This window comes from Podarcis melisellensis (genome assembly GCF_964234715.1).
Source record: "Podarcis melisellensis genome assembly, chromosome: 4".
NCBI classification, from domain to species: Eukaryota; Metazoa; Chordata; class Lepidosauria; order Squamata; family Lacertidae; genus Podarcis; species Podarcis melisellensis.
In genome coordinates, this window is record NC_138531.1 from 44771372 (window position 1) to 44792495 (window position 21124).

The following is a 21124-nucleotide window of genomic DNA, read 5'->3' on the forward strand; positions in this document are numbered from 1 at the left end:
TCAAGGCTGCTAAGTCAGGTGAGAAAGAAACATTTGCAAGTTAGGAAAGGAAGAACAAGCAAAATAAAGCAAGAAAAAGCAGTGATTAGTAGCTCTTTGCAGAGAGGCCATAGTTTCAAAGGAGGACATTGAGAACAGCAAAAATGCAACAGCATTCTCTGTGTTGATCTTATGAAGGACCAGTGACCATGCACCTTGTACTTAAGTTGCCAATCCAGTGACCTTTTGTTGACTGCCTCAAATTATTTGATTCTGATGTTACAGATAGTTATTTCATTCTAAAGAGGGAACATGGATCTGAGCCAGATGCTCCATCTAGGTTCTTGCTTGAGATAATTCAGTTCAATGCTTTTTAACACATTGCTTACACTTCTTAAAAAATGTGTACATGTATAACCCACATCTGAACTAGGCTGAGAACACTCTCAATCCAGAATCATTGATACTCATCCTCAATATGCCACTTTCAATCTAAATTGATTCTACACTGTGCCATCCACAATGGCGGGTGTGGTTCCTCCCCACACATGCCTCATGTGAAGAGTTGTTGTTGTTAATTGAATTTATATACCATTCTATACCCGGAGGTCTCAGGGCAGTTTACACATGTGAATGAAGAAGTAAGTGGTGGTTGTGCTATTGGTATACACCCACCCACAATGTTGCTGGGCAGTTGAGAATACACCACCACTGTGGGGTAATGTAGAATCAAACAGTAATAAGCTTTTATTTATTTAATGAAACTAAAATTTCTGGAATAATTCTGATTAAGCACTTTTCTGGGGCAAAAATATGCAATAGATCTAGATAGTATGTGGATTATGTAGAAAAACTCAGTCTCCATTAATTCTAGAATAAAATGTCATAGCATCATAAATTGTTTTCCTAAATAGTTCTTGTTAGGTATATTATGCTAGCAGTATTTAAATGTATATAAAATATAATGCTTTGATATTTTTGTTGTGAGAGGATCTTAACACAGACACATGTGCTATCACTATACTGGTAAATCATGAACTTAGCAGGGACCTGAAAAATTCTGTCATATTAGTGGTACACTTTTGTCCTGCCATGAGACTTGACGTTCCCCAGCTGCAAACCACTGTACCACTGTCAAATCACATGCAAATACGCAAGTCTTGAACTGACAATTTATCTGAGCAGGTTAGAATGAATGCTTGCTTGTTTCATACTTGGTCTTGTGTAACTGGGCAGCTATAATAGATGAACTATTCATCTAAATTATATTACTATGCTGTGTTTTTTCTTCTTATATATAAGAAGTAAACAAAAATACATTAGTTGATCTAAGGAAGCAGTTTCATAAGGCTTAACTGACAATCTTAAAGGGGGGAGGGAAGCAACATGCTGAAGGCAAAAACTGAATCAGAAAAAGTAGAATCTATGAACCACTGAGGCAATAAAATAACCAATATTTATACCTCCAATCAAAATTACATTTCACATGTCATTCATTACAAACAAGCTCAGAGTGAAACAATCCTGATGCTATGAGAAATACAAGCCAATCAAATAATAATTTGTAACTGTTTAAGGCTATTTTTAAATATTCTCTCTCTTTCTCATTCTGCAATTACAAACCACAAAACTGAAATTACCGAGAGTTATGTAAGATTAGTAGCTAATAGACTGTCTTTCTTTCAAAATATGTATTGGTCTCAATTCAAACATTAACTGACAAATCAAAACTGCTTTGAGATAGATAGATATATGTCAGCCCTTTTTAAAAATAGAAAATAAAACATAAAATACAAACAAGTCTACCTAATTTTTCAGCTTGGGCCACCTCATGCTCAGGATCTTGTGCATCTGCACAAAGGCCAGATGGCCAGGCTACCAGTTCACCATTTAAAAAGCATTTCATCATAAGGAATCTGCTTTCTTGTAAATACTTCCTGGCTCTAGTATTAAGCAATAAACTTGTGGGGTGTTTAATAAGAATAAGGAGGCTGGTTCAGATGTATCACAGAGCCAAAATGTATTCAGTACCACCAAAAGCCCGTATCAGTACAGGCACCAGTCTAATCATGCACCACCATCAACTGTGCTACAGCTGAATTGCTGACAAGCTAATACACAACTGGACTGGCACACCAGGAAAGATTCAAACATTGTTATCAAAATGTAGATTGCCAACACTGGGTAGGGCAAAAATGTGTGAGTATGTTTGATCTGGTCCCAACTTCCCCTCAACAAAAAACTGGAAATGGGTTCCTAATTAAGAAATGAAATGAGATGACATACTTGCACTAGCAGTTTCCCAGAGTAATCTTGCAAAAGCCGCTTGATGAAAACCCAGTCTTAGGCCACAATGCTAAATTCAGGTACTCGGAAGTGTCTTGAATCTTCTTGTTGCAAGCACACCCTTCCTTCAGACCAATAGATCATCACTTAAATGCTCAGGCTATGCTAGATGTGGCAGTTTGGGTGTCACACAGTTATTTCCAAGCAAATGTGTTTAGGATTGTGACCTCAATTTTTATGTCTAAATCGTATGACAATCTGTACATTTTGAAATGTTCAGAAAAACAAAACATGTTTTGAAAAAGACTGCAACTGTGTTTTCATTGCTGGGGTGCAATTTCAGAACAATTATGATTTTCTAGCTTTTATCCCAAATAATTTTAGAAAACAAATTTGTTATAGATGTTTTTAACAGCTTCCCTTAATCTTGTTGCAAGCAGAATTCTTTTCAGGAATGGCTGTAGCAACAGTTGCATAATGCTGGCAAGCGGCATTTCTAGCTTCAGAAATAGCTCCAAAATGATCATGCTCATAGCTAAGGAAATGTCTCTGCGGCAGATGTCACAGAATTATCTGTTCTGATGGAATATGCATGCTACAAACATCAATAACAGAGGGTCAGTTCATATAAGATTTCTTTTTTTCCGTAGGCAACATAACAGCCTGGATCAAGATATAACCACAGTTTCCCATGGTGATAGCACATTGTACTGACCCTTAGACTTAGTTGCTCCATTTCACCCTTTCATACATGAGAAAGTTTTAAACTTCTGTTTGTGGTTTGGAACACATAGCTATGCCCAAATATGGAAAAATGTAAGCTACAAGTCATCTCTGGGATACAACATTATGCGCCACCATCTGATATATGTTGGCAGAGCAAAGAGATGCTTCATGTAGAGTCTGTTTTACAGAGCATTTAAAGTTCCTTGTCACCACATCTTTTTCAGCCCTTTCACTTCATGTGTTTTATTAATATAACAGTACATATCATCTTAATATGTCAAAATTAAGATTAAAAGACATGAGAAGTTGATTATAAAAACATAAAGATCCAAATTGATCTCATTATGTTTGACTTCCCTCCAAAGGCCAAGCAACATTAATTCAGAAAGTCAATAAAACATAGAAGCTTTCATTATTACTTGACTGCTAAAAATGCTAAAATGTGCATAAGAATTAATGAGACAAAATTCTCAATACGTTCTTTGTCAATGTACAAATTCAGACAAAGGCAGAAAATTTCAGTACGTTGAACACAAAGTTGGAGAAACACATTCTATCATTTTCTAACACACAGGACTACATATTTCAGTGTTACAGTAGAACTGTATAATTTCAGCAAAGCTCTTCCTTTGTCCCAGGGAGAGCATATATGGGGCCCTCCAAAGTGTTGTTGGACTACACTACAACAAAGAATCTGGAGGAGGAGGCAAGGGCAGTGTGTGAAGAAAGAGCTGTGAGTGGAGGGGCCCTTTCCCCATCCTTTGCACCGCCTGGGAAACTAAAAAAACCCTGTTGTACCTGGAACTGGGACTGGAGAGTACAGCTGAATGGAACACAGCTGTGGGCAGCCTGAGGAAGTACCATCCAACTTGGGCTCATCCATTAAAATCAAGTCTAGAGTGAGAGACGAGGGTCATGTCTGCTGTTTCCAGGAACTCTTCTGATTGCAAGACTTTTGGGGCTGAGCTAAGAGTTTGTTGGACCCTGGGGTGGGAACCCGGAAGGTGAGAGGGAGGGTGTGTCAGAAGGAAAATGAATTGATAGTGATTTCTATATATCAGTAACTTTGTATTAATGCAACATTTTGATATGTCACTGTATTTTTGTAATATTTTGTTGAAGTTATCTCTTGTACACTGCTTAGAGATAGTTTCGATATATTAAAAGGTATAGAAATTAAATAATAAATCAATCAACTCCCATTATTCCTGGCTGATGGGAATGCTAGTCTAACAACAATTCAAGGGCAGTGGGCACCACATTGACTACCCCAAAGTAAAAACTACAAAATTTACAGGAACAATACAAACTACAGTACAATCCTATACATTCAGAAGTGCCATTGAATGGGGCTTACTCCAAGGAAAGTATATGACTGCTATCTAGTGTGTTTTCTATTCTTTTTCCAGACATGCATGAATCAAAGTTTCTAAAGCTATTCTTCCTCTCAAACTTCAGGCTCCTCAACTATAATATTACAAAGGGAAATGCATATCTATTCAACTTTCTCTTCTGGCCACTCCAAACATACAATTCAAAAACAGCTTGTGCTTAGGTAACAACAGTTCTTTGAAAAGCACCAGGCTGTGGCACAATGCCAATTTACAATATGCCCTGTAACTTACTAGTGTGAAGCCAATTATTATTTTTCTTCAAGAACCTTCACTCACTGGAGAATATGTTGCCTATTAATTCTGAACCATCTTCCACTGTGTATCAGAAGAGTATGTATATTTCAAGGCAACAATGGTTTGAAAGAATAACCAGTGTTGCTCTCTGGTACATTTTCATCTGTATTACATTAAAAATAGCCTTGCTGCGACTGAACCCATCTGAACAGAAATCATACATTCGCACTTCATAGTCCCAACATGCCAGTGGTACTGCTTTGCTAAATAATTCCTCCTGTTGAAGCAGTGCCCTAAAAACCTCTGACCTATGTATTGCATGCCTTTAAGAAAAATAGATACTGAAATTGAAACCTGAAAATGAAAGCATGCAGTTTTTGCACAGTATTGTTGCTACATAATTTTTCCACACAAGGCATTTCATGTATTTCTCTTATTGAAAGAAACTGACTTTTTCTCCTTGTAAATACTGTTTTGCTCAATTACTTTTATAGAAACAGTGTATGAAGAGCTTAGTTCTGCTTCCATAACTTCAAGACACTTTCCCACTAAATGCTACTTAGCATCTAGTTCAATATTCTCAGCAGTTTAGTTTCAACTCAAGATCATAACAACTCCATCAACCTATCTAGAATGAATTCAGTCAATATTGGTTTTGAATATTTTAGACGTTTCATCTGAACTTTCTACAGTGACTAAAGCATCAATAGCAACAAACGAAATGACATTTCAATAGAGAGTAAGGTAAACAAAAACCAACATTTTGCAAGCATTTCAGCACTGAAGTGCCTGCATCCATATAAAGAGTGCTAATGTTACATATTTTAAGCTATTTAGAGGTCTTATGGGTATAAAAATATGTATTTAAAAAAAAGATTCTGAATAGCTCATTATTGAACTATCTGAATATTCCCTGCTTTAATATTACATCCATTTTAAATAGGATTAGCAAGTGTTTCAATATGAATAACACCATATCACTAATTAATCCCAGTTATCACTAAGCATTAGTGGGTTTTTGATGGGTGGCAATAAGGGTTATGTTCTACTTGGGCTGCCAAGACATTGATTTATTTGGTACTCATTGCACTATAAATCATATAAGTAATCATTCACTATTAATGTCCCTGCACTATGTAATTCCACTTTAATCCAGTACTGATTAATATCTGAATAGCAAGGAAACATAATATTTTATTACAAATATGTGGAGCCTTTTTGTCAGAAGAATGGAGGAAAGGCAAACAGGGCAGCAATCCTGCACTGGAATATATTATTAGGTGAAGTTTGCTATCAATTGAATTATATCAGGTATATGAATTTAAATTTCTCAGATATGATGCAATAACCCCACTCCAGCAAATAAAGGAAAGTATAAAGGACACAGAATGTTACTTAGCCAAAGGTCTGGTTATAGAGAAACATGTTTGACTGGTGCCTAAAGATATTTAATGAAGGTGCCAGTTGAACCTCCCTGGGGAGAGAATTTAACAAACAGGCAGCCATCACAGAAAAGGCCCATTATTGTGTTGCCATCCTCTGGACCTCTTGTGGAGGAGGCACAAGAAGAAGGGCCTCAGAGGATGATCACAGGGTCAGGGTTGTTTCATATGGGGAGAGGAGATCCTTGAGGTATTGTGGTTCTGAGTCATTTAAGGCTTTATAGCTCAAAGCCCAGAAACTAATTTGCAGCCAGTGTAGTTGGGCCAGGATTGGTGTAATATCTGAATCCAGGGAGGGTTTCTTGAGGAGTGGTTTTATCACTGCCTCCTTCAAGCAGACAGGAAGCACATACCCACACCCCTTGTAGGGAGGCATTAATCACCTCCCTGGCCCAGCCAGCCGTCCCTGCTAGTTTTTATCAGCCAATAGGGGAAAGAGTTCAGAGTGCAAATGGTTGCCCTGACAGATACAAGCACCTTGTCCACATCCTCAAGCCTTACTAACTGAAACTCCTCCAACATAATAGGGCTCTGGACACCTCTTGAGATTCATCTGCTGTAGCAGCAGAGTCAAGAACCTGGTAGATGCAAGTAATATCCTGCTGAGGAGAAAAGATGCTGAAAGCCTAAATCTCAACAGGAACTGATCTGACCATAAGAGACTAATGTCAGTATCACCCTTTTCCTGCCCAGTTGAGAAAACAAGGTCCAGAATGTCACCTGCCACATGTGTTGGGCCAGTTGACATGTTGGGACAGATCCATGGTTGTCATGGCAGGCATGAAGTCCTGAGCCACCACAGAGCAAGTCGTCTCGGCATGGATGTTGAAGTCCCCCAAAACCAGCAGTCTAGGAGTCCTCAACACTACTTCTGAGATTAGCTCAGGCAGCGAGATTTGTCCTGATTGCCCAGTGCCAGGAACACACATTCAATATCCACCGCCTCCCTGGACAGAGAACTGGGAGACAAAGAGATGGAATCTCTATAGACGACAGCAACTCCCCCTCCCCAACCCTCAAGTCTGCCTTGATGCTGCACCAAGTACCCAGGTGGGCCTAGCTAGGTGAGACCAACTCCACCCTGCTCACCCACAAGGTCTCAGCGATAAAGACCATATTGGCCTCCTCATCTATAATCCATGGGTGAGAGAGGTCTTACTCAGAGCCAACCAAGGGCTGGCTGATAGGACAACTGCAATTCCCTATGTTGGAGGAGGGGCTGGCAAATGGCACAGTCAATAACTGCCTGTGCTGTGTTTCCCCTTACCCACACCTCCCCCCACTCTGAACCACTGTGACTGCCCCCACATGGTTGCACTCATCCCTGGAACATTCTACGTCCCTTAATTTAGAAACAACAAAAACCTCAAATTAAAAAGCTACTACTACTACTACTCCACACGGGTGGCGCTGTGGGTAAAAGCCTCAGCGCCTAGGGCTTGCCGATCGAAAGGTTGGCGGTTCGAATCCCCGCGGCGGGGTGCGCTCCCGTTGCTCGGTCCTAGCGCCTGCCAACCTAGCAGTTCGAAAGCAACCTCGGGTGCAAGTAGATAAATAGGGACCGCTTTCTAGCGGGAAGGTAAACGGCGTTTCCGTGTGCAGCTCTGGCTCGCCAGAGCAGCAATGTCACGCTGGCCACGTGACCCGGAAGTGTCTTCGGACAGCGCTGGCCCCTGGCCTCTTGAGTGAGATGGGCGCACAACCCCAGAGTCTGGCAAGACTGGCCCGTACGGGCAGGGGTACCTTTACCTTTACTTACTACTACTTTTATTATTTGTACCCGCCCATCTGACTGGCTTGCCCCAGCCTCCCTGGGCAGCTTCCAACACACACACACACACACACACACAAGAGATGAAGGTAGTATCAAAATCCAGAGAGGTGTAATAAATTAGGTATATTTAGCTTTGTAGTGATGGGTTTTTGAGTTCTCCTAACACAGCAGTTTCTCTTAATCGCATATTTAACACAGGCATTGGCTTTGTGGAATTCTGCACCCAGCCTCAGCTAGCTTTTAATTAATTTCAGAGTACACCAGTGTCTTTAGTGGATTGGTTTCAGGGTATTAGAGTGTTTTGTTTTCTTTAAAAATAATAAAGTATTTAATCAATATTGTGATTTTGGATTCACACATAAAATGGGGAAAAATCTACATGACAAATTAGCAAAGGAATTTAGCTCAGCCTAGGCAGTTTAGCTTACTCCATAGAGAACTGCTAACTAACAAATCCTCTTCTTTAAAAATCCACTCTAACAAGCAAGGAACAAACAGAACAATCCCCTAAAGTGAATTACTTTGGGACACTGCAAAATCTGTGTGGATTTTGCATTCCAGCTTAATATTTGTCCCCCCCCCATATATATCACTTGATGACTATTTATCCATGAAAGAAAAAAGTTTATTGCAACTGATCTCCTCAATATGGTATTATAGCTTCTGGGTTAAAGTCCTTTGTTTGGTTGATGTTTCTTCATGGGATTTAATTGTTAGGATACCTGGAAATCTCTCTTGAGTGTTTTAATGGAGATACCCATCAGAGCTTGGAGAAGGCAACCTCAAAGCTAAGGGCAGATGTGTATAGAAGATGGAGTTTGCAATTTTGAAGAGACTGAGAAACAGAGCTGTGAATTGAATAAGGACAGAAAAAAGGATTAAGGACTCTGAGAGTCTGATGTGAGCTAGCAGGGCTGTCTTCCTATGCACTCTCACCCAAAGAAAACCAAACTCAAGTGGAACATTTCGCTGCTCAGGGAAGTGGAAAGTGCGCAACATCATATTTTATTCTCAAAGTAAGATAATTTTCACAAAAATCCTAGAAATGTCTCACATTGAAATATCATAACTGTCACCGTTCCCACCTAAAGCAGAGTACTGAACTAGACCTTAGGGAAAAGACAAACATATTTTAACATGATATAAACTTCTGGAAGTCTTAACCTTTTACTTCCAGTGCATATGTAAAACCACTCAAAATATAGTAATGAGAAATCACTTCTGCATGGGAATTTAAGAGCAGTATTGTTTCTGCCCACACAGTTGCCTTATGGATAATCAAAATAATGGACCAGTAGAACTGCTTTTATAACTTCCCAGACTGGAGTTAAATCTCAAGTCACCTGGGAAATTTACTGAAGTATAAATTATAGATTTACACAGCCACATGTAGTTCTATTTGAGGCAAAACCCCGAGACTGTGTAGAGATATGGATGCACAGCAGTGGGTATCATAGTCACTAGATGACAGCACTTCATTCTACTAATTTCATTGTGTTTCCTGTGCACAAAACCAAGCAGAAGAATCTTCTTATTTTGCATTTTCGCAACATTTTGCATTGGGAGTTTAAATATAAAGCAAAACATCCTCATCGAGATACACTGAACAGTAAGGTATTTTAATTGAACTAAGAATCTGGGCATGCAATTGACATCTCTATGGTAACTTGTAAAATGATTTCTCACCTTTCCATCATAGGCTACATCTTCAATTAAAAACACATCATTGAGATTATAATCACCCAGTATAACATCAGTAGCAGATAGTGTCATCAAGTTAAATTTGCAATGCATGTCTTTCTAAATTGCACTTCAGGTACTACTTTCGGTTGTCTGTTCTGTGTAGACTAATTAGCCAGATTTTCCTCTCCATTTAATTAACAAAGATGCTGACATGTGACTGGCTTTAATTCTAGCAAACTGATTTTCATACGTATCTTCCCATAACACAAATAAAGATTTCACTTTCAAAGGATTTGACTTGCACTTTCATTTCAGTGCTAGATTTTGAAGTTTGCATCTCATCTGTTTTCTGCGATACCACTGCAATAATATTGCCTTCAAGTTACCGCAATCATTCATTCTGGTAACAGCAATAATTGAGAAACAGAAGATACTACCAGAGGCATTCTTTTCTATTATTTATTTAAATTTCTCTATAATTTAATGAGAAATATTTCAAAAGCAACATTTTTATCTTTTTATGTGACATTAATTTACAAATCAGCAGAAACAAACCATAATTAATAACGAAATATTTTATATATGTTAGCAAAATCCACATATAAAAACTACATTTACTTTTTTGTCAGGATTACCTTTACTTCAATTGTTTTTCATTGACAGTGAAAGTGGCATTCAAATGAAATTGCAGGTGTGTGTGGGAAACCATTAAAAAATAAATAAATGTTTTTAAAATAAAAAGCTGGTTAAATAAAACAAATAAGTACACACAAACCCGAGCACACAGGCACAATGCAAGTATGTGAAATTTTAACTCATGACTTCAGATGTCCTCATTAGAGTTTTCTATGACTGTACACAATTTTTACTACATCCCCCCATCCCCGCAGAAACTAAGTCTCTCTCTCTCTCTCTCTCTCTCTCTCTCTCTCTCTGTGTGTGTGTGTGTGAGAGAGAGAGAGAGAGAGAGCGCGAGCCTTTCAGGGGCCATGGGAACTTGCTTGGGGAGGTGAATCTGGCCCTCAGGCTAGAAGCTAGCCACACCAGTGTCAGATATTCATTTCAACTGATTACATGGAAAAGAGAAATGCACTGAGAATAAAAATTTTAAGCTTAGAATTTACAAGTGGAATATACTTTCCAATAGCTGTGCATGTGGATGTAAGAGGAAAACAAGTTAATAGTGAGATTTTGTGGTGGTCAGAAGCAGGCCCAGGCAGCATGGGCAGCTGGGTACACTTGCTCCAGGCCTTGGAGGGCTAAGCTTGCTGGCGAACCCCAGCAGGAGCCAGCTATGTTTTTTGTTTCAGTTCCTAACTTTATTCTAACAAGACTCCCGCCATGGGCCTCACACAAGCTCTGCATGGGCCTGGTAAGAAGAAACAAAATACAACAGGTCCATTTAAAATGATATAGCACCCCCAGAAGTGAAAGGTAGTGAAAGTGAAAGCATGTGGAATGAAAGGCAGAAAGTTCATGGTACTGAAGAACAATACCAATATGTACCTGAAGGCATAAATAAATTAGCCACTGAGAACAAAGTACTCTCTATCCTTAGAAAGCTAAAGGTAAGAGGTAAAGGTAAAAGACCCTAGACGGTTAAGTCCAGTCAAAGGCGACTAGGTCAACAGAGGAACCAGAAGGTGTGGTGTCATTAGAAATAATTAAAAGATTCAGGAGCCTACAGAATGGGATAAATTTGTAGAAGTAATGGAGGAAAAGAAAGATGGAAGTGATATACAAAAGAACCGAACTGAGGAAAAAAACCCCAAACATTTCCTCTGTATTTCATTTTTGTGCAGCTGCTGAATAATCAATTCTAATAATTTATCTAATGTTATAGGCTACAATCCTGCAGCCACTTAATGGACAAGAAGTTCCAATGAATTTAATTATCCTTCCAAGTAACATACACAGGATTGGGCTGTGACCCACTGAAAGCCTTTCTCTCATCCGGAGGAGTACGATAGAAGGGCCTCTTGTTTCTTTACATTTAATAAAATACCATTAAAGTAGGTTAAATATAACATGGTCTTCTATCTAAGCTCCCAAATTGAAGTGGCTTTTACATTAGCAGGCCTAAGGTAATGACTGTTAAGCATTAGCTAAGGTGTATACATCCTGTCATTCAGCAGAGCATGCATCTTATAGCTGTACTTACAGAGAATACTGTTTTCTTACCCATAGTCCATAAAAAGCCTCAAAAGTGAAACTCTGCATAAAAACAGCCTCCTAAAATAGCCTTATAATATCTACTGAAGTGCTGCTCTGATTTCAAGGCTGCAACCCAGCAAATTCTGGATATAAATGGGCTCCTGTTTTATGCATGAAGATGCTATTCTGAGAATAAACCTTTCCTTAACATAAGGAAACCCCTTCAGCAGTACAATAGTCGCAAAGCATAGCAACAATTTCTGGAGCTATAATGACTCCTTAGCACTCATGGGAGTGTAAAAAGCATGGGGACATTTTCAAAACTTTTCATCAAATGCATATCCCTCTACCCAAATGTACCTGGAGGAACTGACTGCATTAACACATTTCAGGGAAGATACCAGAAACTTTTACCCTTTTAAATTTTTAAAAATTGCTCAGATTGTAAATTTAGGTGGACTAGGAAACTAGGAAACGTTTTATAAGGTACTTATCACATGTTCACCAATTTCAGCTGACTTCTATTCCTTTGAGAAAATTACAAATAGCGTGGTGATTCAAAATGCTGTGTCCCGAGGGACAAAAAGCACCCTATGTTTCTAAGGAAATGGAGAAAAAAAAATCAACCTATTGTTCTCCTGATCAAAATGTCCAAGGAGATCATGAGATTCAGAATGAAATCAAGGAACCAATAGATTCAAATTACACGAAAGGAGATTCAAGGAAGAACTTTCATTGGACCACAGAATGGTAGAATTGGAAGGGACCCCAAAGGTCATCTAGTCCTTGCAATGAAGGAATCTCAACTAAAGCATCCATGAAAGGTGGCCACTCAACCTCTGCTTCAAAACCTCCAATGAAGGAGAGCCCACCACCTTCCGAGGGAGTCCATTCCACTATCAAGCAGCTCTTACCGTCTTAGTAATCCAGCATCATTTTCTAACTGCTCGCAAACTGACCATTTAATTATCTATACACCTTCCCTGGTACTGATGTCAGACTGAGCAGTCAGTAGTTACCTGGGTCTTCTTTTTCCCATGTTTGAAGATGAGGACAACATTTGTCCACCATCAGCCCGGGGGCGGAGGCAAAATGGGACCCAGCAAAATGGGACCCATGACTTTCAGAGGCAGTATGCCTCCCTGTAATAGTTGCTGGAAATCACAGGATACAAAAGTGCTCTTGTGCTTATGGGTTTCCCTACAAGCATCTGGGGGTGTGGGTGGCACTGTGGGTTAAACCACTGAGCCTAGGGCTTGCCGATCAGAAGGTCGGCGGTTTGAATCCCTGTGACGGGGCGAGCTCCCGTTGTTTGGTCCCTGTTCCTGCCAACCTAGCAGCTCGAAAGCACATCAAAGTGCAAGTAGATAAACAGGTACCGCTCTGGCAGGAAGGTAAACGGCGTTTCCGTGCGCCGCTCTGGTTCGCCAGAAGCGGCTTAGTCATCCTGGCCACATGACCCCGAAGCTGTACGCCGGCTCCCTCGGCCAATAAAGCGAGATGAGCGCCGCAACCCCAGAGTCGGCCACAACTGGACCTAATGGTCAGGGGTCCCTTTACCATTTTTTACAAGCATCTGGCTGGCCACTGTGAGAACAGGATTGTTGGACCAGATGGGCCGTTAGAATAGTCCATCAAACTGTTCCTGTGTTATTTTTTTTTGGGGGGGGGAGATTACTAGATTTAGACGGGGGATGCGATTACTAGATATTTCCCTGAAATTTGTCTTCTGTATATTATTACTATTAAACCGAAACCCAGAAGTTTTCGCTTTGGGGTAAAGCACCTACTTCAGACAATGATAGTTGTCGAATGCAAGCTTACTTGTTAAGTTTTAGAGAGCTATCAACAGCTAATTAAATTGATCTACAGGTTTAATATATAATGTTTACACTGATAAAATAACAGGATAAATCTATGCCAATTTCAGAATTACATCTAATATCACAGATCTGGAAGGCAATGTCACATATAATTATTGCCACAAGCCCACAAGGGTAATTAACACAGCGGAGATTTCACATCACCACAAGTACTAAAGCAGAAAATAAAGTTCATTACTTCCATTCCTTTAATATGGGTATGTATCAGTTCAGGCCTCATAGGGAGTCCATGATGTATTTAAATTAGACAATCAAACATAAAATGTAATTACACAACTCCTCTGATTAACGGTTAGTTATTGTGTGTGTGTGTGTGTGTGTGCGCACCTACATATATATATAGGAAAACTCCAGAAAGCATGGCAAAGATGTGAGTCACTTCAACTTTCATGTTATTGTCAGCTCTGACAAATTATGCTTCCGTACAGATGCTATTTAACACTGCATTTATAATGCAAAGACAATATAATTACATCGTTATGCCAACAAAATGTGCAATAATATCATACGCCCTCATCCCCATTGTACACTGTGAATGAACATTTGATATATTGGTGGTCACACCGTTTTCACACCGTTAGAAAACACACATCTATAGCCTGTAAATATCTATATTTATACCCACCAAAGAGTGTCTGCCTCAAGCATATGTCTAAGGGCATTAACATTCAGTGACAGAAGGCCAGCTTTGGTTATATTTAGTGACAGAAGGCCAGCTTTGGTTATATATCTGTGTCTCAATATTACTAAATTTGTTTTGATGGTTGCATTCAATGGTGGCTCTGTGCTAGCAGGAGTACCGGTACTTCTGCTTGTGCAAGGCAGGGTACCTCATTTTTGCTGATCCCTCTTATTCAACACATCCCCCTATGGCTCCCAAAAACTTTCCCTTGGGGTTGAGGGACCCTATGGAATGGTATGGAATATGGTATAGAAGGCAGGATGGGGGGGGGGATTAGTGAAAATGAAGTGCCTTTCCTTATGCTGGAGAAAATATTTCTGTTAGCAAAAAGTGAGCACTGGATACAACCATGAGTACATGTGGCTCTACATCAGGGAACAGAATTACACTGTTAATTCAACCCTATTCCTAGAGTAACATAAATTTTGGTATGTAAATGGCTTGCAGAACTGCATTTGCACCTCCATTATAATTTCTAAAGGGGAAATTTTAGATGTAGGTACAGTCCCCTCATGAGAAAGATGTTTGAGTTCCCTCTAGGGTTATAGTAGATGAATACATGTAGGGGAACAAGGCAATGCCTTGTCAGATCACACATTGGCACCATAACAAAGCTAGCAACCAAATAACTATAAAAGGTAGGGTTTTTTTTTATTAAATAAAGCCATAAAAATTAATTCAGCAACAAATTAACTCATGTGGTCTTTACACAGTAGAGTTCTTATGTTTAGAGTTAATTATGCATTCCCAACTGGCATCTAATAACACTGTAAAAATATTTTACACTATAGTGCTGTGCTCTGTATACACATCTTGGCTTGGCAAATCAGACACACATAGGCACATTATGATCAAAACCATGGACATTATGATGCATAATCATAACACAATGGAAATATAAGCTTGCTTGCAGTGCCACTTAAAATGTGGCAACTGAATATTTTATTAAAAGCTGGGTCTGAAAGAAACCCTGATATGAAGATGCCTTTGTTATTTGTTTGCTTCTAGCGGGGGAAACAAATGTGTGCCCTAATTATCTATAACTAGTGAAAATTAAGACATTGTTTCAGTTTCATCTCATCGGCATGTACTAGACATAAGTCCTAATTTTCTCCAGTGACATAGAAAACTAAACTAGTTCAGCTAGGCAAACCAGAAACATCTAGACAGATTTTACATTACTGTAATAAGCACAAAAGATGTACAGCATGCTCATCTACGCCAAAGGTCTGTCAAGAATCTGTTTCAGTTATATGTGTGACATAGAAGCATCTGTTAGCAAATGTTATTTGCCTTCTCTCCCCTGCAAACAGTACTTGAATTCTCAATATTCTGTTTATTTAAACATCAAACACTCCCTTAAAGAAGATTTAAATAAAAAGCATGTTCATTGTTCTCTTTGTTATTAATAAAACACACATTTATTGCCATTAACACAGAGAAACACAATTTAAAAGTGAGCACATCCCTTTTCCGTAAGCTGAAAGGGCTCATTCCTCATAGTATAAAAGAATTCTATAATTCAAATCACTTGACTTACCTGCCACTGCTTCATGAGCTCCCGAACCCCTTGGGTATCCTCTAGTATTCTCTCTTTGTGTGTGGCATTTTGCAGAACATTGGCAGTGGTTTCTGCTTCTGTAAGCCAGGCGAGGAACTTTTCCAGATCCAGGTAGAATTGTTGTAGCAGCCTTAGGGCTGCTTCTAATGCGGCCTCTCGCTCACTAACTCTGTGAAAGCACAAATATAGTCAAATGCAGCGTAGTGATAGGAATCAGGACAGGGATAGTTTGTAGAGAGAGGGAAGCAGAAAGAGAGTGTGAGCAATTTTCAATAAATCCGTAAATAACTCCACAATAAAATGAGGGGGGATAAAAATGTTTGTGTTGTCTGCTTTTCTATGTCTACCAGTTAATGTTCATTTCTACCTATAGTAGACAGAGCAAGGTAAGGGAGGAGGGAGGGAAGAGGCTGACAAGACAAGTGGAATTGCTTCTATGGATATGAACATTGGTTGTACTTCATCTTTATTTTATTAAATTTATAAAAAGAGCTCCTTAATCAAAACTCTCCCCTTAAAATCTTCTCTATAAGATGATTGTCAGGTGCCACATAAAATATTTCTTGACCACTAATCAGGAACTATAATTTACCATAAATACTGGTATATCTAAGTTGCAAGGCTAGAGGTCCCATATATCACTTTGAATATATATTGTTTCTATCTGTCCTTGCAATCCTTGCTATCCCGGCTATTGGTTTTCAATAAGGATAATCTCAACCTAAAGTAACACTGGTTCCAACTGAAAAGTTAAGCACCTTCTAAAAATCCTTCAAGTTGATACTCATGGTATTTTAAAATGCATAATTTGGGCCCTATTAAATGAAGAAGCAATTAAAGACCTCAGCTTTTAGATAAATGAGCATTTCTGAGAGAACTCTTGTGGGGTTTTTTTCTACCTTAGCTCAATCCCTAAATGTACTTTTCATGAAAGCAATTGTACTAGATTTGGCTTTAACACATGTACTTCTGTAACATATGTTTCTCTTATTCATGTATCATGTAGTCAAGAACTACATTCAAAAGCTAGATTTGTAAAGCAGACAGCCTGACACACTGTACATTAATGTGTGAAGGTCAATAATCATGCAAAACTGGCTGTGGCTTTATCACCCGCGGAACATATTAGGCCATTAACAACTCCTGTAGAGCTGAAGCAGCAAGGCTCAAGAAATGAGTGGTTTATTCATCATAAGGTGAATTTTTGCTGAACACAGTCTAATGCAGTACAGTTTCTGCTCTGAGAATGGATAACAGCATTATAGGTTGTTCTTATCCTGTTAACATTAAGCATGTGGAACACTTGCAGAGAACTATCAAACAGCCATTGTCCCCAAAATATACATTAACATCTTCAACTATATATATATATAAATGCTCTGAATTTTGAATGTACAAGAAGTCAAGCCACATTCAATGTACTATTGAAAAGAATATGAGTAGCATCTTGTTCCAATAATCACAAGGCAAGTATAAAAGGAAAGCAACAGAATTCAGCCTGAATCTCTTCCTCCATTCCCCAAGATAAAGCTCACCATCTGAATATGACTGCCAAGTTACTTTCCCAACCTACTTACATTGAGTACAGTATATCTTTATTATCTGGTGCTACATTAACAGTTTTTCCTTCTCTGGAGCAGGACTCTCAGCTATTCATTTATTTTCACTTCCTAAATGAAGACATTGTTGACATTTCTGCCTTTATTTCTCTTGAACATTTGGAATCTGGGTTTCAAGAGACTGGGGGGGGGGGGAATGCAGCACTATAAACTACTACTCTTTGTTCCTTCTCCTTAAATTAATTAGTATAAATTTGAATTAGAGCTTAGTCTGGAAACTGTGCCAGAGCAGCCTTAGAACATGTGATGTACAATAGTGCCAATGAACAGAATACCTTTCTCCTGCCACTAACTAACCCTAACTGGGCTAATGAATGGAACAAGTAGTATTTCAGAGAAAGCCACCCTGTAGGTCCTGGCTTTCTACCTCCTACCTGGCAATCTAAAAGTGTCTTCTCTAGGACCACAGACTGCATTTTCACATGTCATTAGTGTCATGCAGCATTCACAACAACCACTGACTCCTCCCCAGCACAATTTAGATGACATGTGACATCTGCAACCTTTGCACCGGACAGTCAAGTCAACATGTAATTTGCATGTCCTTCATAAGCCCAGCGACATAGATGTCACTAAATACAGAATCAACCACTACCAGTACCCCCAGCCCACCCCCAGGAGGATTATACTCAGTGCAAAAGGATATCAGCTTGCCTCGTCACACCCCAAAGAATGGCTCAATTTTAAAGGATCATTTCCCTCCTCCTCAGAGTGATGCTCTCCTCCAATACTCTCACTTGTCTACATGTGATTACATGTTTTTCGAACTGCTGCTACTTCTAAACTATGCCGCAACCACAGTATGCTCAGAACTATTCTGGTAGTTTACAAAGGTTTACATGAAGGAGGCGGCTGTACCAGACAAAGAGAACAGCATGACAGAAGGCATGACATTTTGAGAGGGGGGGTTATCTTTGGTTATCCTCCCTCAAAGCCTTGACACTTACAGTGCTTTTTTTCTTGGGGGAGGGGGATATGAAGGGGTATGCGTATCCCTAAACATTTTGTGAATCTTTGTACTTCTGTCCATTTACTGTATTTATTTTCCCCGATTTGAACTATAAAATGGTGATTTTCTTGAGTCAAAATGAGAGTACCTCTAAACATTTTTTAAAGAAAAAAGCACTCATTAAAGTCATTCATTTTTTAAAAAGGTATACATTTCACATTTAAATCTTTCTTTTTCCAGTATTAACAGTTTGAACCTTGTAATATATTATGCATTTAGATATAATTTATGAAGATCATTGCTATCAAAATTTTTACATGATCCAAGATAAGAGGGGCAGTTTGGAGGTAAGAAATGCTAAAGTTTTCTCCACAGATAAAACAACTTGAAATAACAAGATATATTAACATCTTAGTAAGAATAATGCATTTTAATTAAGAAAACAAGTTTCAGACAAAGAGGCTTATGGGTTAATCCTTCTTTTCATTTTTCTTATTATGAACTTTAAGAAAATTAAAAAGGGATACAGTCTGTCACTGCAAAAGGAAGCTTCTTAATTAGTATAATATTAAAAGAAACACGATAGCTTCCTTAAATTGCAACAATGCAACAACAGATTTTGGCACATACCTCACTAGCTACTGAGGAACATTTTCTAAGTTTATGAATGGTGAGCACAAACTTAATATCTGAATTATAGATCAAGAGTAATCAAATATTTTGCACACTCATAACAAAAGTACATTCAGTATACTCACATACATTGAAAAATAATATCACAATGTGTAAGAAAAACAATCTTACACTAAATTAAAACAATACTGAGGTAAGAATGCAAGCTGAATAAGAATTTCAACTACTGTTGTTGCAAGACCTTGAAATAGATAGCAGTTTTGGGTACCAGCCCTTTACATCTTGAATGACAAGAGCAATCCAATAATGTGAATAAAAAAGGGTAGCAATATATCAGGACATATTTTATGGTCTGGAAGATCAGACAGTGCTTTGCATAAATCTTATTTTCCCACCAGAAACAAAGTGGCTATTCTTATTGAGATGTGGGGAACATTACAGATACACAAAGATAAAATCTTTGTATCAGTTTTAAAAGCAGAAAATAAAAATAAATAGATGCCTAACTGATTAAAATAACCAAACCCCAAATCCTTGTAACTGACTTTGGATTGCTCCCATTGAATAATCATTTGTTGTTTTTAAGAAAGAAGTTTACTTTGAGGTTAGCGTCATTGACAGTTAATTAAATCTTACAGAAATAGACACTGGAAAAAACTGCAGATGAGACGGGGGAAATAAGACAAAATTACACTCAGAGTAGAATCATTGAAAATAATTAATGTAAGTTACTTGTGTATGGCTGTTGGATAAATTTAAAAGGGTTTCCTAGACTGGAGGAATCCGTTCCAGAAACCAAAAAGAAAAGTTTGCGGGTTTCAAGTGAAAATATAGACCTTTTTTGAAACACAAATGTGCATTGGGACAACCTCAAAAATAATGAGGCTGCAAAGAACCACATCCAAAGCAATGTTTTTTATACACTTCCAGATTAAGCGCAAGATTTCTATTCACCAATAAAAGATTTACAACAATCTTAACAATTGTAATCCAATGTCATCATCCTGAACCAATCAAAATCAACAGTGATACATAGCTCCGCTACAAAGAGGGCAAAGGACGGAGCTAGCTGGTTTGACCTGGAGTGCAGGCAAACAAGGAGACAAACGAGAACAGCCTACCAGAGATACAGGAAATCAGGGACTGCCCTCCTACTTAATGCTTATATTTATCTGAGACGGTCTTACAAACAATTACTAAGGAGAAAGAAACTGGAAGCTGAAAGAGCCGCATGGCACAGTTTGGTTAAGGCATCGCACGAGAAAGATACTACTTGCTTTTGGCGAACCATATCTGGTCTACTGGACCAGGAGCGTACTAATTCCATCTGTACAGTGGAACCAATGGAGTGGTTGCGCCATTTTCAATCTTTGTTCTATGACCAGGAAGCCCAACAGTACAAACTATGCATTCAATTGGAGGACCTACCTCATTGGCCACCAGTAACTGCAAAGGAAGTTGAGAATTTAATCGCACAATTAAAGAACAACAAGGCCCCAGGGAATGATTACATCCCTGCCGAACTTCTGAAGTCCAACATTGGCTGGTGGGCCCCCCTGCTGGCGTCTTTATTTTCTTGGATCGACTCAACGGGTTTACTCCCAGATGGTTGGACTGAGGCAATAATTATCCCAATCTATAAAAAAGGACCCATGACAGACCCGGCGAGTTATAGACCAATCAGCCTTCTGCCTATACCCAGCAAACTATATGCCAAACATCTTTATATCAAGCTAACTAGCTGGCTGGAAACTGAAGCTATTCTAGCGGAAGAGCAAGCGGGTTTCAGGCAAGGCAGATCCACCATAGACCATTGCTTCACCCTAGCCTATTTAATTGACAAATATGCCAAAAAATCCCGTGGGGTGTTATATGCAGCCTTTATCGATCTAAAGGCTGCTTTCGATTCAATTCCACGTGTAAGACTCTGGGATAAATTGAGCACATCAAGTATAGACAAAAGACTATTATTTCTGATCAGCTGTTTATATAAAGACACGGTGCTGCATGTAAGAACTTCGTTAAATGGCCATCTTATAGGACCAGTTCCTGTCAGTAAGGGGGTCAAGCAAGGTTGCATCCTGGCCCCAGTTCTATTCAACATCTACATCAATGATATGGTTAA

At 38.9% G+C, this 21124-nt stretch overlaps 1 protein-coding gene across 11 annotated transcripts in view; it reads right to left on the reverse strand.

The window, feature by feature from the left end:
• DMD (dystrophin) overlaps window positions 1–21124 on the reverse strand; it is a 1007479-nt gene that overhangs the window by 211163 nt on the left and 775192 nt on the right. For all 11 annotated transcript variants that reach the window (XM_081908923.1, XM_081908930.1, XM_081908919.1 and 8 more), the window contains one exon: window positions 15778–15967. In XM_081908923.1, the coding sequence (XP_081765049.1) occupies window positions 15778–15967 (190 nt within the window). The remainder of the gene's footprint in view (window positions 1–15777; window positions 15968–21124) is intronic.